The sequence below is a fragment of the Aethalodelphis obliquidens genome, unplaced genomic scaffold (assembly GCF_003676395.1).
Source record: "Aethalodelphis obliquidens isolate GAN/ISIS:26980383/991018 unplaced genomic scaffold, ASM367639v1 scaffold27, whole genome shotgun sequence".
NCBI classification, from domain to species: Eukaryota; Metazoa; Chordata; class Mammalia; order Artiodactyla; family Delphinidae; genus Aethalodelphis; species Aethalodelphis obliquidens.
The window spans coordinates 15,449,819-15,468,100 of NW_020837971.1; the positions used below are offsets into that span (position 1 = coordinate 15,449,819).

Below are 18,282 nucleotides of genomic sequence, written 5' to 3' on the forward strand. Positions count from 1 at the left end.
CAAGGACCGGGTTCCGGCCTGTTCACAATCAACCATAAAGGCATTAAGAAGTCCATGGAAATATGCTCAACTGGAAATAATACCCAAGATGGTGACTTTGAAACAGAAATCAAGGATCTTTTCACTACATACTGTCAGTTGCGTTAGGAAAGCCTCTTCATACAAATCGTACACAAAAACTTACTTGCTTTTACTTCAGAAGAGATGGTCCACTCGGGCCCTGGTTTTCTGTGGCTCGGCCACAGCAAGAAAAAATCCAGCAAACACTGAAAGTAAGTAAAAGCTGTTATAGAACAGTCAGGTATGAGGCACTATATAAAGTGACAGGTACACAATAAAGCAGCACAAAAAAGACTGTACAGATCGTAATATTTATCAACAAAAGCTCTCAGGGAAAGAACTTTTTCACTTCATGATCTATTCAAAGAGCATATTTTTTAAAGACAGAAATTACAGAACAGAAATAACTTCTAATGATGAAAGGCCTGTACTCTGTACTGGCATATTTAAGCTTAATCTTTTCTGAGAGGCTCCCCTCCAATGAATATTAAGAATACAGTAAAGGAGCTCATGAATGTCCTTTACTACACCTGCATTAAGCCTAGTAATACTGAGGGGGTTAGACTGGCCTTTGCAAAGCAAAGCTGGCAGGTTTCTGGATTTTGTAGGCTCTGGCGCTCAGCGGGAAGGAAGGTCTTTGTCCTCTTGCAAGACTAATAAAACCTAAAACCTTCTCATTGATAGGGCTGAAAACTGGGGTAGAGGAGAGAAGAGAAAGAGAGATGAGAAATCAACATTATTAATACTGATTCCTTTTATTTTGTGCTTTGCTTCTATATAGAGAACTTTCAAATTAATTCTTATAAATTATAGTAGCTTTCTGATGAAATTAAAAACTTCAGCAGGGGTCACTGTGGTCAAATTAGAATGATCCTGAGATCACTGTATGCCCACACATGCAGCCGGCCCGACCTGGGGGCTGGCCTGCAGCCACAGGGGCGCACATGGTGAGGAGGGAGGCCGGGCTAGGACGGGCTGATCACCTTCACTCCTTTTTCAGCTCATTGCTGTTCTCCCCACTGGGCTTGAACAGGGGAATCTGCTCGCCATCCTTGAGCTCTAAGAAGACCTCCTGAAGGTTCCACCTGAGAGAAACCAAAAGTATAGTCTCTAATCAACGAAACAGAGGCAAAAGACAGACATGGTTTAAAAGGAAAAAAGCAGTTGTTAGGAATGTCTTAAGTTTTTTAAACACTATTTTATGTTCGCAGTATGTTAACGTTTTAACCTTCTGTTCCAGGCTCACATTATTTAACCAGCAACACCGTCAAGGCAAGTTTTACCAATGAATGGCTGGCACCAGGGAAGAGCAGCAGCCCGCTCCTCCCCGTTTCCTGATCCCCCCGACCTCCAGCTCCGGGCTGGAAGCCGGCCAGCTCCTCCACTAATCCCAGGCTCAGGGGGCAGTGAGTCCAGGGGAGCCAGGCAGGGGCTGCCTGCTCCTTTTGTCCTTGAGAATTAAAACACATCCTGGCTAAACAGCAAACATCTCTGAGAGAGGCTTCCCGTGGGGGAAGTGAGTGAGTGTAGCTACTGGCAACCAGACAAGAAAAGCCAATTAATGGGGTAGAGAGCTTATTTAAAGAATGTGATGAATAATTCTGGAACAGGACCCCATGCCTTTATTCATTTGTAATGACGGAGGCAGCAGTGTTGGAAGCTGCGACATAGCATCAAGTTATGGCAGACCTAGACCACTACAACTGTCAAGTTCTTCAAATTCAGTAGCGTGCACTGGATAAAATGTCTGGACTGAGCTTAAGAGCCCAAGTAGCGGCATGCTGTCCGAGCTGTGAAACTTCTCAAGCTTTGAAAAACTAATTCTTATGCCACAATCATATAACTAAAATTGAAAACGGAAATCGTTTCCATCAGAAGGTTCTCCTCCTGCTGCCTGATTCCCACCCACTTTCCCATCATACCTCTTAAAGGGGGCGTCTCTGGATGAGGTGACATAGAGATAGCCCTCTGACTTGGGTCCAGAGACAGGAATCTTCAACTGGGGGTATAAAATGAGAGAGGTAAGTGTATATATAGTGCTGTCCTCTCAAGAGATAACCTATGAAATCCAGTGATTATCCACAGAACCTGGTTGTTTTCGAACTTGAGCCTAGCTGAAGAATTCACCTTATTTTCCATCTGGCTCCCTTCAAATGCCCTGCCCCTCTCTGGATGGCCTGGTGAGGTCAATGGCAGTGCTCCTATCTGGCAAGGAGACCTTATGTGCCAAACTCAATGTTCTGAGTACTTGCAATGATTATTTTTTAAATCCACGGTTAAAAAAGAACTACTGATGTGTGCAACAACATGGATAAAGGTCAAAAACATGCAGAGTGAAAGAGCCTTACCCAAGAGTATATAATGCGTGATTCCATGTCTTAGACCAAACTAGGCTGGGAAAAAAATGTCAGAAAGTGCCTCTGCTGGAGCTGTGGGGATGTGAGAGGACCAACTGGGAAAAGCATGAGGCAGCTCTCAGGTGAGGGAACAGTCTACATGTAGGCAGGGGCTTGAGTTGCACAGGTGGATGCATTTGTTAAAATTCATCAGGACGGTTAGTTAGATGTGCATCTTTCACAGAATGTAAATTTTACCTCACAGAATGTAAATTTTACCTCAAAAAATATATATTAAGCTCTAGTTACTGATATATATGGCTTATGTATTTAAAGGTGAAATGTATGGATATTTGAAAATAATAAGATAGATAGGTTTCAAGAACAAATAAGGTAGAGCTAGACAAACAGGTATGGGATAAAAGCACACACTGAGCAAAGTATTAGTTACAGAATCCAGGTGGCAGATATATGGGTTCCACAGCATAAATGCTTTGATATTTTCTATATGTTTGAAACTTTCATAATAAAATAGAAAAACAAAAAAAGTCCACTGCTTAATAAAAGGGGGAACTCTTTCTAGCAGACTGGTCCATACTCTGACCTGGACCATAAAGCAGTTCTAAGAGGAGAGCTGGTAACAAAACACACCCTCCTCAAGATATAAAAATCTCAATCTAACCTACCGTCTAAAGGAGTCAGAAAAAGAACAAAGTCAGCAGAAGGAAGGAAATAATAAAGATCAGAGAGGAAATAAATAGGTCAAAAAAAACCACAGAAAAGATCAGTATAACCAAGAGCTGGTTTTTTGAAAAGATAAACAAAAATCAACAAACCTCTAGCCAGGCTCACCAAGAAATAGAGAGGACCCAGATAAAATAAGAAATGAAAGAGGATGGATAACAACAGCTATCACAGAGATACAGAATCCTAAGAGAATACTATGAACAGTTATATGCCAACAAATTGGACAACACAGAAGAAACGGACGAGTTTCTAGAAGCATACAGCCTGCCAAGACCGAATCAAGAAGAAACATAATTTGAACAGACTGATCACTGCAAAAATCCCCTGCAAAAAAGTCCAGGACCAGATGGCTTCACTGGGGAATTCTACCAAACATACAAAGTATTCTAAAAAAAACTGAAGAGGAGGGAACACCTCCAAATTCATTCTATGAGGTCACCAGCACCCAAAACCAAATAAAGACACTACCCAAAAAAGATAATTACAAGCCAATATCTCTGATGAATATAGATGCAAAAAAAACTCAACAAAATATCAGCAAACTAAATCCAACGATACATAAAAAGGATCATACACCATGATCAAGCTGGATTCATTCCAGGGTCACAAGGATAGTTGAACGTACACAAATCAATCAAATGTGATACACATTAACAAAAAACACATGATCACCACAATAGATGCAGAAAAAGCAGCTGATAAAAATTCAACAACCATTCATGATAAAACCTTTCACCAAAGTAGGTATAGAGGGAACACATCTCAACATAATGAAGACCACTTATGACAAACCCACAGCCAGCATAATACTCAACAGTAAAAAGCTGAAAGCCTTCTTGCTGAATTCAGGAACAAGACAAGGCTGCTCACTCACCACTTCTATGCGACATAGTGTTACCGCAAGTCTTTGCCACAGCAATCACACACACACACAAAAGAAAAAGTATGTAGACTGGACGGAAAGAGGTAAAACTGTCACTATTTGCAGATGACCTGATACTCTACATAGAGAACCTAAAACCACCACACAAAAACTATTAGGCGTAATAAATGAATTCAGCAAGGTAGCAGGATACAAGGTTAATTTGTAGACATCTGTTGCATTTCTTTACACTATTAATGAAATATCAGAAAGAGAAAGTAAAACAGTCCCATTTAAAATCGCTTCAAAAAACATAAAATACTCTAGGAATAAACTTAACCAAGGGGGTGAAACACCTATATGCTGACAACTATAAAATACTGATAAAGGAAACTGAAGAGGAGTCAAAGAAATGGAAACATATCCCGCACTCCTGGATTGGAAAAATACTGTTAAAATGACCACACTACCCAAAGCAATCTACAGGTTTCGTGCAACCCCTATCAAATTACCCATGACATTTTTCACAAAACTAGAATCATCCTAACATTTATATGGAACCACAAAAGACCCAGAATTGCCAAAGCAACCCTGAGAAAAATGAACAAAGCTGGAGGTGTAACACTTCCAGACTTCAGGCCATACCACAAAGCCTCAAAACACCATGGTAATGGCACCAAAAGAAAAAGATAAATCAACGGAACAGAATAGAGAGCCCAAAAATAAACTCACACACCTATGCTCAATTAATCTACAACAACGAAGGCAAGAACATACTACAGAGAAAAGACAGTCTCTTCAGCAAGTGGTGCTGGGAAAGCTGGACAGCTACATGTAAATAAATGATATTAGAGCATTCCCTCACACTATATACAAAAATAAAATCAAAATGATTTAAAGACCTAAATATAAGACATGATACCATAAAGTACCTAGAAGAGAACATAGGCAAAACATTCCTTGACATAAATTGTAGCAATATTTTCTTAGATCAGTCTCCCAAGGCAAAAGAAATAAAAGCAAAAATAAACAAATGGGACCTAATCAAACTTAAAAGCCTGTACACAGCAAAGGAAACCATCAACAAAACAAAAGGATAACCTACGGAATGGGAGAAAATATTTGCAAACGATGCAACCGACGAGGGGTTAACACCCAAAATATACAAACAGCTCATACAACTCAATAGCAAAAAAACGAACAACCCAATCAAAAAATGAGCAGAAGACCTATATAGACATTTTTCCAAAGACCTACAGATGGCCAACAAGCATATGAAAAGATGCTCAAAATTGCTAATTATTAGAGAAATACAAATCAAAACCACAATGAGGTATCACACCAGTCAGAATGCTATCATCAAAAAATCTACAAATAAATGCTAGAAAGGGTATGGAGAAAAACGAACTCTTCTACACTGTTGGTGGGAATGTAAATTGGTGCAGCCACTATGGAGAACAGTGTGGAGGTTCCTTAAAAAACTAAAAACAGAGCTACCATATGATCCAGCAATACCACTCCTGGGTAATATATATGGAAAAAACAAAAACTGTAATTCAAACAGATACATGCAGCCCAATATTCATAGCAGCACTATTTATAATAGCCAAGACATGGAAACAACTCAAGGGCCCATCAGTAGACAACTGGCTTAAGAAGATGTATGTATGTATACACACACACACAAAACACACAATGGACTATTACTCAGCTATGAAAAAGAATGAAATATTTCCATTTGCAGCAACATGGATGGACCTAGAGAATATTATGCTTAGTGAAATAAGTCATACAGAGAAAGACAAACACTATACAATATCACTTATATGAGGAATCTAAAAAATAATAAAAATGAATTTATTTACTCACAGACATAGAAAACAAATTTATGGTTACCAAAGGGGAAGGGGTAAATTAGGAGGATGGGATTAACAGATACATACTACTATATATAAAATAGATAAGCAACAAGGATTTACTGTATAGCACAAGGAACTATATTCAATATCTTGTAATAACCTATAATGTAATATAATCTGCAAGAACAAACAACTGAATCACTATATATCAATTAAATTTTTTTTAAAAATCATCAATTATCCTTATCAGAATACTTGAGCACGAACTGCTTTTGTAGTTAGGGGGAAAATATCTCTAATAAAACTATTTCCATTAAAAATAATAAAAACTGGGCTTCCCTGGTGGCGCAGTGGTTGGGAGTCCGCCTGCCGATGCAGGGGGGACGGGTTCGTGCCCTGGTCTGGGAAGATCCCACATGCCGTGGAGCGGCTGGGCCCATGAGCCATGGCTGCTGAGCCTGCGCGTCCGGAGCCTGTGCTCCGCCACGGGAGAGGCCGCAACAGTGAGAGGCCCGCGTACCGCAAAAAAAAATAATAATAAAAACAACAACAAAAAATAAACTAGGTCAGATCAGCTCACTCTTGTCCTCCAAATGTTTCAGGGCTTCTGCTTGTCACAATTAAGTGCACACACCTCACAAGACGATGTCACAGCCCTCTGGTTGCCTCAGCCCGTTCTCCCTGCCCACACCCTCCCTGGGCAGCTGCACCTCTGCTGAGGACACACTGGCAGGGAGCACAGCGATGTGCCTTCGTGTACAAGCTGCTCGGCGTGGCCTTCCCTGTCATCACAACAACCTCCCAGGCCACTAACCTCTCTCCCTCCTAGGCCTCTACTAAGGCATTTGCTTCACCCTGTCTTATGCTGGAATTTTAAACTATAAACTCCCTGAAAGCCTTCTGCTTCTCTGTATTCCCCACACAACTGAGAATCATTCCTCCAACTCAAAACATATTAAACAGAAGAAAAAAACCCTTCTTATATTCAGTTGAGTTTTATCAGTTGAACTATAAAAGAAGATAAGATACAGCTGAAAAAATGGACTGGCATTCCATGGAAGCAATGTAAATAAGCTTTAAAACTAGAGTTTAGGTGTATTTCAAGTTCAAAGCTGAAATACTGGCAAACCGCCAATGATCATTTCTCTACAACCTCCCGTTCAAGATGGCGACCTGAGCACAAACAGGGCTTTCCGTGCCACATCAATTCCCCAGAAAGGAAAAAAATCTATATGAAAATAAATTAATCCATAAGGCTTTTTTAAACGGTGCTGGGTACCACCTAGCGGCAGTTGTACGTAGCAGATTTCCCCATCCCACATCTTTCTCCAGCTTCCTCCGAGACTCCTTCCGGAGGACGGCAGCCCCTCCTCAGCTCAGTAGGCACCCTGCCTGCAGTTCGCAGGGGGAGCACGTTACCTTTGCATCAGCAATGTCCACAAAGTTGTACTTGTCGGTGAGTCGGAGATAGTGAACGTTGAGAGGAGTGCCCAGAGCTTCCAGTGCCTCAGGGTGGCTGTGCAGATGCTCCAACGCCAACTGGTAATAGGAAGCCCTGGAAAAAGTTTCTAGGTGGGAAAGAAAAAGGTTACTTTTTTTTTTTTTAATTGAACTTGGTCAGGTATACTCCCCCTAGAAAGGGAGATGATGTAATTCATGTACAACATGGAAACAGAAACGTGAAATTTATGGGTGGAATTATCATTAGGGACCATCTACCCTGAACTGTCCATTTTAGAGACACCAAAACATAGGAAGTCGGCATCTGCAGCGATGTGGCAGATGACCTTGAGCAAGGTACTGGACCCTTCTGTGCCTCAATTTCTTCACCTCTTATTTCCTCACCTCATTCGTTGCCTCTCTTCATCTAAGGGGTCTGATCAGATCGTCTCTAACTTTCCTTTCAGTTCTAAGTCCTCTGGTTCCATGACTTGCTCAAAGTGGTACAGCTAATCCGAGGCAGAGCTGGGGCCAGAACCTACGACTAAACGCTAACTTGTCAAGTTTATAGATGTATGCCAACATTTCATGCAGATAAAGCTTACAAACTGCTCTCAGCCTCAGGTATCCTTGGCCCAAAGGCTACTAGGAACTCCAGGAAGCACCTCCCTGAAAATGCAAGGTGGGACAAGCCGCCCCAAGGAGAGAGCGAAGGACGGTGAGCTTCCCAAGTAAGGTTTTGCGTTTGGCAACAAGACAGACTTCCCTCTGTAGGCCCAGCCACAGTAATGGACTGAAAAGGCGGCTGGAGCCTGCAGGGGCCAAGGAGGATGCCCCTCCAGTGCCGCTTCCCAGGAGAGGGGATGCTGCAGGCATGAACGAGGTGCCAGCCCTGAGGAGAAGCAGAGGCTGGGTCCGGACAGTTCATCTTCACTGAGCGATTTCTCAGCATCCCACAAGCTGTGAGATCAATGTTTACAACATCCTCGCATACAGGCACTAATATTACCCCTCGTCACATGGATAACTGAGGCCCAGGAAGAAGCCAGACCCCCCCCCCCCATAAGGCCACACAGCTAGTCTAGAGCCGGAGTTGGCTGCAGAGCCCACTGGACTATCGCTGTCAGCCGACCCCAGCCTCCTAAAGGGGAAGGGCTGCCAGGCCCCTGACCCGAAAGTGTACTCATTCCTGTCAAGTCCTGCCTCCGCCCCTCTGGCAGAGGGGAGGGGCTGCTGAGTTGTTCCGGTCTGAATTATCCCTGGGAATGCTCTTCGGCCGCCAACAGACTTGCAGGCCTCCGGGCCCGCCCTGAAGGAAGGTGGGGAAGAGCGGGCGGAGGGGCTGGGGTCGCGGGTGATCCTCACATCCTGGCAGGAAGTAACAGGCTGCGGAGTCAGGGTGAGAAGCCAAGCTGGGCGGGCATAAAAGATCTTCAAAGAAAGTCAGTCTGGAGAAAACTACTGCTGCTGCTTCGCAACCAGTAGCGTGGAAATGCCCTTCAATGCCTCGGCTGCTCACAAGAAGGCTGCTCACAATAATCGTGGCCTGTCTTTACAAATTCAAATGTGGGTGCAGAGGGCTGGAAGCTGCATCTGCCAGGATTTTGCCAGCCTGGACACTGCTTTTATTTTCTGCTCTTGCCAGCGTCCGCTGCGCGAGGTCCCGTCCTCCAGTAAATCAACAGCAGAGAATGGCAAGGCAAACAGGCCGAGGACACTTGAGAAAGAGCCAGTTCTCCACACCTGTGAACCATCTGGTGTCCCCTCCCTCTGTTCTTTCTCTGATATCAGAAATCTTGATGGATCTACTGCATGTGCACCGGAGTGAAAGCCCATCTTGCTTTTCTGAGGCTTCTTATGCAAATGGGTCCTATTCCTTTGATTTGTTCTTGTGGCTCCTGGGAAAACTGGGATTACAGGATAAGAAGGAAGCTATAGCCAATGGAATGGCTCACTGGCTTCTAAAAATAGTCCTTTCCTTCTTTCTCTAACCTGCTGAAAGCATCTGAAGTATTTCCTTTGATGGAGGAACAGGGAGAGACAACTAGGAGGCGGCCCTGCCTCGGGCGCTTCATCGGATACTTACTCTGTAGCAGGTAGTACAAAAGGGCGCAGCCCCCGCTAGCCGCCACGCCGGTAAAAAAGAGCTGTTTCCCCAGAGGCATTGACATCCTGCTTCCTAGAGACTGAAAAACAAAAGATGTGAATTTATGGTTAGATTCAGGTTCATGCCAAGCGCTGCTGCCTGGACCCCACAGGGAAGGGAAAGCTAAGGAGGAAGCCAGCAAGGAGGCGAGGCCGCCTTCCCTTTCAGAAGGCCAGGGCCGGTTCTGGAGCCCAGGCCAAAGTGCCCTCCCAAGGGTGGCCCGCATCCAGGACCCAGGCCACGGGGGCAAGGGCTGAGCACAGAGCCGGCATTCAGCCCTGCTGTCCTGAGGGACAGAACACAGCCTGCGTGCCAAGTCCCGCACAGCCAGGAAGTACAACCACTTTGTCTCACGCCGTCTGGTAAACAGGAAGCTTACCCTTTTGTTGCAATAGCGGGCTTGTAAGCCTCCGAACGGGCCAGGGTGGTCTCTGGCTGCTTTCTTTCATATTCTGAAAAACGTCCCCCCCACCCCGGATGAGGACACGGTGGTCCTGACTTTCAGGCTTAATGAAGAGATGGACAGGAAGGAGACAGCTCAGCAAATTCAGGGCACCCAGCCCAGCCGGCCCGAACTCCCATCCCCTGAAGGCCAAGTGGGACTAGAAGCAGCACGTGGGTCTCGAGGGCACCAATTATTCTCCTTCCTGGTGGCCTTTTAACCACCGCTCACACCCAGGCCTTTCTGGAAAGTGTCTGATACCTGGCCATAAAGCAGAGGGGGACACCGGCTTAGATGAGTCACAGTTCAAAGGCGCGCACGGCCAAGACAAATCACATAAACGAGCAGCCCCTGAGAAGTGCCGACAGGCAGCTTCAACCCGGCTCCAGCTAACTTGGCTCCAGCTAACTTCACTACGCGGGCCAAGCCTGGAGGGATCTTCCGATTTTTCAAGAGGCCTTTTATGGAAAACTGCCTGAATTCTAAATGTTGACAGCCAATTAAAAAAAGAAAAGACCTAACAGAATACGCCTGTGAGTCAGGTTCTCTGTGGGCTTCCAGCTGGCTCTGACCACACAGGCTGCATCGGGGCATCCTCACCCTATAAGGTAATTCCTCTGCCCTCTGTGCTGACATTTCTCAAAAAAATTTAAAAAAAGATTTGGGGCAGAGATGGAAACTCCAGGTTTACATAAAGGAAGAGATAAACCGTAAGTATGTATGTCCCCGTTTGCATATTTAACCTTAGATTGTCTGTGCTTCTCTAGAAAACAAAGCCTTGGATGTGACCTAAAGGGGTGCGCAGTGCAGAACCAGGGATACTGCTAATGCCTCCACTGGCTGATCGGAGTCCAGGTAAACACATTCTCACCATCTGCTTCTCCACTTTCCAGAACACGGAGAGCAAGAACACACCTGTCATTTCTGACACCTGAAGTTGAGTGAATCCTGAAGGGAAGAAGGCCTGTTGGAGAAAGTTCCTCATGTGGATACTCTTTCTGGGAACTGATCATTAAACACACCCTCTGACAGGGCTAAAGTTGACCAGTTCTACACAGAAATATCATCAAATCCAGGGTTTAGATAAATCGAATTAAAAAGGGTGAAGTTTCAGATCATCCCTGTATTATTTACTTATATATTGTTTTGTTCAACTAAGAAAAAGGTGCCGAACCCCCAAATCAATGTTATCCAGCTGCTGTGGAAGTTTCGGCTGTGCTGCAGACTAGCTAAGAGTATTTCTCAAAGTTGAGGGTCAAGTCAATTGCAGTGATGTGATCTGGGAAGAGCCATTCAGTCTCATAAGAAAAACGAGCAGAGCATCTCCAAAGAATGCATTAGTCAGATCTTGCTTAACCTGAAGGAGAGCTCAGCAGGGTGGGGCAGCGAGCAGGAGTTCCGCACGGCTGCAGCTGCCAAAGCGAGCATGAGAGACGAGGGAAAAGTCATCCTACACAGTTCAGCGACGAGCCACCCCATCCCCTCACGTGGCCTTGCAGCCACAGGTCAGCACTGAAGACCAGGTGAACCCACAACTATCTGGGGAGCGACGTTCATCTACTGTCTAACCTGAGCACACCCCGGAGGCTTCCGATGGGGAACTTGGCCCCAGAACAGCCATTACCTTCTGCCACTTCGTAGCCCAGCTTCCTTGAAAACCATCAAAGTAAAGTTGCCCTGCAATCAGACAAAAACTTCATTAAAATCACTTTTTCAGGGACTTGCCTGGCGGTCCAGTGGTTAGGACTCCGCGCTCTCACTGCTGAGGGGCCTGGGTTCAATCCCTGGTCGGGGAGCTAAGATCCCACAAGCCGCGCAGTGCAGCCAAAAAATAAATAAATAAAATCACTTTGTCAAACCCAATTCTTTCTGGTTTCTAGTTTTACACAGCCAAGATTTCTTACCGGTCTAAGCTTCAGAGCATGCAAGAAGTTACGCTGAAGTTCTGAAAGGAGCCTTATCTATACAGGGCCCTGGCTGTTCCCTCTGACTCCTCTGCCATATGAAGAAGAAGAAACAACGCCTGCTGGTTTCCTCTCTGTGTACCGTGCATGTTTTGGTGCAGCAACCAGAAAACTGGTGTGAGCGGGAGATGGTGTGGGACCGCAGCTCATATAATGGGACCTGTCCACAGACACCGACACGAGATGCTATCCATGTAAGCTGTACACCAGTGGACTAAAACAGCATCTCAGGGTTAAAAAGAAACAACAGTATATTAAGTGCATAGTAGCCATTTATGATACTGATAACAGCTAACACTCATATCTCTTGCTACTATGTGCCTGGTGGTATTCTAAGCGCTGCACATATAAGGGTTCACTGAATTCTCACAACAACCCCATGAAGTACGAACTACTGTTATCATCCCCATTTTACAGACCAGTAAACTGAGACACAGAAAGGTTAAGTAACATGCCCAGATTCACACAAATAAGTGTGTAAGTGGCAGACCTGGGATTCAGACCCAGGCAGTCCAGCTCCAGGGCTGTGCCCTCACCCACCATTACACACTGACTAAGATATCTGTGATTTCAGAGACACTGAGATGTGAAGAAAAAAAAAAAATGTCTTGGCTTTACAATGTATTTATAACGTTCAGTGCAAAAGGCCTTGTCAGGTGTGCCTTCCCTGCTATTTTTCCAGACAAAAGCGTGGCAGGTATTCACACCTTTGCTCTTCCTTTGGCTTATCAGCAAATGGTTGTTGAGGACCTGCCCTGGGTCAGACAGATGGTGCTGGGGATACAGACAATTCACACAAATTCCAACACAGACGAGGCCACGGAGCACAACCGCACAGTCAGGCACACCCACCCCTACACACACACACACACACACACACACACACACGGCACCACTCACAGGGTAAACGGCCTAGACTCACACACTCATTAAGATGGGTTTCCAGCATTTGGAAGCTGTATAAAGTGCCTTGTTCTAATTTGCACAAAGGCGCCCATGGGCGAGCAGCCCAGTTAGTGTGCCCCCACGTGTGCACCAAGAGAGGAAGCAGCACCCAGGAAGTGGTCGGCCCTGCCTGGAGGGGATCAGCAAAGGTTTCACAGAGGAAACCGACTCAGCAGAAGGAGGTGAAGGGGTAGGAAGAGGGCTTCAGATTTGCAGAAATGACGAGCAGAGGGAGAACAGAGGGGCAGAAACGAGAGCTGCAGAAGTACGGGGAGCAGAAGGGGAGCCACAGGAAATGGGTCTAGAAATAGAGGCGGTTACTGCTCAGAAAGGCCCTCTACCCTGCGCTGCTGGGTCTAGAAATAGAGGCAGTTACTGAAACGCCCTCTACCCTGCGCTGCTGGGTCTGCTCTGCAGGTGAGGAGCTGCAAGTGGGAGGAGAGGGGTGCGGCGCGAGCAGCCAGGTGACTTCTGCGACAACTCAGACCAGCGCAGTAAGGCTGGATCAAGAGGGTGGTTTCTTAAAATATTTAGGACCGTTCTTATGTATTTGCTAATTTGTACACCAGCTTCATCCAAAAAGTATGATGGGGCTAACAAGGACATGCATGTCAGAAGAGAAGTAAATAAATGGATGAGGAAATGAAGACAAATGGAAAATAATTTTAAGAAGAGAAACACAGCTGGGGTAAAGTTAGTGTCCCCAATTACACACTGTCACGCACTAGACATTTCCTCAAGGTGGCCACGGATTTGACACTGAGCTTCCTATCTGCTCAGCAGAAAAGGCAGCCTCAGCATCTACAAGGCCCAGAGCATCCATGGAGGAGTACCACACCTGCTAGTAACACACCAAGCCTGAGAAAGATCTCTCCCACACACGTTCAGAACGGGAACCTCTCAAGTGGCTGGCGTTACAAACAGCATCCCCAGATTTTTCTCTTTAAGTTCATAACTTTCAAATGACTGTTTTTTTATAACATTTCATAATGAAAACCACAATCACAGTCCACGAAAAAACATAAACAGAATTTTACAAGTGTCCCAAGCAGTGAGGACTCAGTAGGAAGCTCTGCTGGGCTACCTTGACTCCGTGGAGAGGTAAGGCAGTCGTGATCGACCTGCTCTCCATTTGCCAAAGCGGGGTGAAGGGACTGGGGCGGGAGGCGAGAAAGGGGGCTCAGTCTCTACTCCTGTTTAACCAGCTTCAGCTTACCTGCTCCGTCAGCTAGCTTTTGAATAGAGTGTTCAGCAGGCCCTGATCTCACAGAAAAAATTCTAACAGGTGCTGTAAAACTAGAGATAGACTTTAGGCTACCTCTAAGAATGTGACATTTTAAAACTAAGCTTTTGATAAGAATTGGAAATATTTAAACTTGATGTGAAAATCTGCTAGAAACTTAAATTCAATTAGTCTATTACACAGCCAATTAAGAAAAGAATTTTTTTGCTTTACCGTTAACCAAGCGGAAAGGGTCACGACCCATTTTGAAAATTAAGGGACTGGTTAGCCACAGGAAGACGGAACAAAGTACAGGCAAGGTCTCTCCAGAAAGCAGTCCTAAGTAGCTCTGCTCTGATATACGAAGGGTGACTTCAGCCTCCAAAGGCCAGTGGTCTACAAACTTTTTTCAAAGTACTGAATCCCTTTCTAGAGCCAAAGGACAATCTGTTAGACAGTTGCGGGAGCTGGCACAGGGCAGGAGGGCCCTCCTGGCTGCCTCCCCTCGCATCCCCGACCAGATGAAGGAGGTCTACAGAATATCACTAGGGCGATGAACAGAAGCTCCCCTGAGGGTTCCAGCCACAGGCAGGATCTGACCTAGGAAGAGTAGAAGCAGTACCGTGGTGCAGTCTCAACCTCTGTGCACATCAGAATCACCAGAGGAGCAGCTCAGGGTCACGAAGCTATTCCACACCAAAGCTATGACATGCATCTGTCTGACACCGGAGGCCCTGGTCTTTCCACTGAGTGACGAAATACACATTACAGACCACAGATTTCAGAACAATCAGCTTCTCATACAAGTGATACGCGCTGTCCAAAAGCCACTCCAAAAGTTCACAGGTGCCACTGTATCCCCAAGTCATAATTTCAGGGGTCAAGACAGAACAAAGAGACATAAAATCCACTCAGAAGGAGAAGGAGAGAGAGGTCTTCCCTATTTGTTGAATGACACTGCCCACAGCTACTGCCACTCTTAAGGACTACACATCCTTCCAGCCTTTATAAAATGAAACCATGACGGGGAGGGAGGGCAGAGGAGGGGAGAGAATCAGGCTTAAGAAAACAGACATGAAAAAATTAAGGCAGTAAGAATTAAAATTAGACTGAAAGAATAAGGAAGGAATAAAGCCAAAAAGACCAATAGAGGAAAAAACAGAATTTAAGAAGTAGGAATAGCACAAAAGAAATAAAACAGGGCTAAACTTTAAAAGAATGAAATGTATTATATTTGAGATAAGGGAGACAAAAAAGGCTAATAACAAAACCCAAAAGTATAACAGCATGCAAGTAAATGTGATAAAAGATTTTTTAAAAACTAAAAGGACATAAATGTTCTCACCAAAAATAAATAAATGTTAAGGGATGGATTTGTTAACTAACTCATTAGAGGGAATCCTTTCACAGTGTTTACGTTATGTATATCAAATCACCAGTTGTATACTTTAAATATCTTACAATTTTATTTGTCAATTATACCTCAGTAAAAATGAAAAAAAAAAAGGTGATTATGTTAAAATGAGGCCAGTAGGGTAGAGCTCTAATCCATTATGACTAGTGTCCTCATATGAAGAGGAAGAGACGCCAGGGATGCAGGTGCACAGAGAAAACCATGGGAAGAACGAGACCACCTGCAAGCCAAGGAGAGAGGCCTCAGAAGAAACCAACCTGCCAACACCCTGGTCTCCAACTCCCAGTCTCCAGAACTGTGAGAAAATAAATTTCTGTTGTTGAAGCCCCTTCCCCCAAATTAAAAGACTAAGAAGGTAAGCATTTAAAAACTTAAGCATAGAAACATTAGTGCCAGCTTACCAGTTTGGGCCCTGGAGTCTTAGAATAACCAAAGGCTTCTAGAGGAATAATCTCTATTCTGAATTCAGGATAATCCCAGGCAAGCACCCTGGCAGGAGTCAGCTTTCCCCCTTGGTTAAGCTGAGTTAAGAATGTTGAGGGCAGGGGATGGTGGTGGGATGAATTGGGAGATTGGGATTGACATATATACACTAATATGTATAAAATAGATAACTAATAAGAACCTGCTGTATAAAAAATAAATTAAATAAAATTTAAAAAATATAGTTTAAATAAAGGCAGTTAATTGTAAAAAACAAACAAACAAACAAAACACCTACAAAGACACACACAAGAAAAGACAGAAAGTAGAGCCTACTTTGAACAATAACAATTTACTCAAATCTGGGAGAAATTTCCACTAATTACAGTGTGAATGAAGACAGAGACACACTCCAGTGGCCAACTGCAGCCCCGCCTCTGAAGGGTAAGAGCACAGTTGCCAGGAAGTGCATGGGAAGAGGGTGCAGCAGCCCTTCGCCTCTCTCCACCCCTAGCCCAAAGTTTCTGGGTTTGTAGCAATCAGGAAACAGGCAGCCAGCCCCAGAGTGGGTGAGTCCTGACAGCCACTCTCCCTACCCCATCCGGAAGTTCTTTTTCTATATCCATTCCGAGACTACAATCCTTATCAGTACAACCCCACAGTAAGTAGACACAGGACTGGCAGTGGCAACAATTCACTCCAAGAAATAAAATAATATGGAAAGGAGCATTGATCTAGACATATAATTAGTTACTGAAAGACACTGCCTGTAAGAACCAAGTACAACAGGAATAAAGAGACATCATGCTAAGAAGGAAATGGGAAAAACTCAGATAAGGAGATTTCAAGGAAACCTGAAAATGCAACAGCAGACCTGCCATTAGCATTGGAGAAAAACAGCAGAATTAACATGGCAGAAAAGCTGAATTCATAATGAGGAAGTTACATTCAAGACGTTTTCCCATAATGTGGAATGAAAGAGCAAAAATAGAGAAAATGACAAATGCCAATTTTATAGAATTAAGATCTACCAAACCTGATCACTGTAATAGCTGTTAAATGGAAGAAGAGACAAAACAAAATCATACTAGAAGAACACTTGACAGAGTTGAAAAAAGACAAAACTGCACACACACCGTGTTCCAGATCCATTTGCCATCCCTCACTGGCAAAAACTTTACATGAAAAAAAATTTAAACAAAAAGAAGAATCCAGTGCCCTAAAAAGGTATACCCATAAAGGACAATGAATTCCCAAAGACAATGGAATAGTAACAATAAACTCCTGAGAAGCACAGAATGTGATCCAGAAACACTGTAACCGGGAATTCCCTGGCGGTCCAGTGGTTAGGAGTTGGTGCTTTCACTGCCGAGGACCAGGGTTCGATCCCTGGTCGGGGAACTAAGATCCCTCAAGCCCCCTCCCCACCCCACTCCCCAAAAAAACCCCAAAACAACTCCATAACCAATCAAACTGTGTGAAGACAGAGGAAGGCATTATAAATTTGGAAAGAACTCAGGTATTATAATCTACAGAGCCTTCCTGAAACATTAGTTAAGATATACTACATTTCATCAAAAGATAAATCCAGGGCTTCCCTGGTGGTGCAGTAGTTGAGAGTCCGCCTGCCGATGCAGGGGACATGGGTTCGTGCCCCAGTCCAGGAAGATCCCACATGCCGCAGAGCGGCTAGGCCCATGAGCTGTGGCCGCTGAGCCTGCGCGTCCGGAGCCTGTGCTCCGCAACGGGAGAGGCCACAACAGTGAGAGGCCCGCGTACTGCAAAAAAAAAAAAAAAAAAACCTGAAGGATTTAAACTCTCATATTGTGGTAGGTAGGTTCCCAATTTGTCCCTCAGTGAACCACACCTCCTGGTGTTTACACCCTCTCACATGAACCTGGGCTGGCACTAGGACTCATTTCAGCCAACAGAATGAGGCCAAACTGATGCTGTGGCAGTTCCATGCCTCAGCTTGAAGGAGGCCTGGCCTTCCACTAGCACTCTTGGGAGTTCCAAGCTGTCATCTAAGAAGTGTGGTTACCCTGCCCTGCTATAGAGATCACATAAAAAGAGTAAGTGAAGAGGCCACTTGGTAAGGGAGAGGACTGAGACTAAATGATAGCATAGATAGTAGATAGACAGACACACATGCCCCACGGTTCCAAGATCCCAGTTGAGCCCAGCCATCCTTCATGGACATTCCAGTCTAAGTGAGCCACCACATGACTACAGTACCAGCAGAATAACCATGGAACAGAAGAACCATCCAGCTGCTGCAACCACACATCATGAGACTTAACAAAATGGTTCTAAGTTTAAAGCTACTTGAGATGGTGTGTTACGCAGCAACAGAAAACCAAAACATCTTTTAAAAGCTTTTCTAGGGACTCACCTTGTGGCCCAGTGGTTAAGAATCCGCCTG

At 44.7% G+C, this 18,282-nt stretch overlaps 2 protein-coding genes across 13 annotated transcripts in view; one reads left to right on the plus strand and one right to left on the minus strand.

Annotated features, from left to right (window-relative positions):
* STK17A (serine/threonine kinase 17a) overlaps positions 1 to 2,937 on the plus strand; it is a 50,728-nt gene extending 47,791 nt beyond the window's left edge. The window contains exon 10 of the transcript XR_003436585.1: positions 1,301 to 2,937. The gene's annotated coding sequence lies outside the window, so the exon portion shown is untranslated. The remainder of the gene's footprint in view (positions 1 to 1,300) is intronic.
* Positions 1 to 18,282, minus strand: part of COA1 (cytochrome c oxidase assembly factor 1) — a 102,113-nt gene that overhangs the window by 11,175 nt on the left and 72,656 nt on the right. For 5 of the 12 annotated variants that reach the window (XM_027124002.1, XM_027123990.1, XM_027123995.1 and 2 more), the window contains 6 exons: positions 11,517 to 11,569; positions 9,391 to 9,490; positions 7,284 to 7,432; positions 1,983 to 2,059; positions 1,044 to 1,145; positions 185 to 266 (listed from right to left, as the gene is read on the minus strand). In XM_027124002.1, coding sequence (XP_026979803.1) covers positions 1,046 to 1,145; positions 1,983 to 2,059; positions 7,284 to 7,432; positions 9,391 to 9,475 — 411 coding nt within the window. In that variant the 5' untranslated portion in view covers positions 9,476 to 9,490; positions 11,517 to 11,569 and the 3' untranslated portion in view covers positions 185 to 266; positions 1,044 to 1,045. Of the gene's footprint in view, positions 1 to 184; positions 267 to 1,043; positions 1,146 to 1,982; positions 2,060 to 7,283; positions 7,433 to 9,390; positions 9,491 to 9,829; positions 9,920 to 10,153; positions 10,600 to 10,763; positions 10,960 to 11,516; positions 11,761 to 11,796; positions 12,067 to 18,282 lie in introns of those variants that run through there. The other 7 variants (XM_027123999.1, XM_027123996.1, XM_027123998.1 and 4 more) reach the window with 6 other exon arrangements.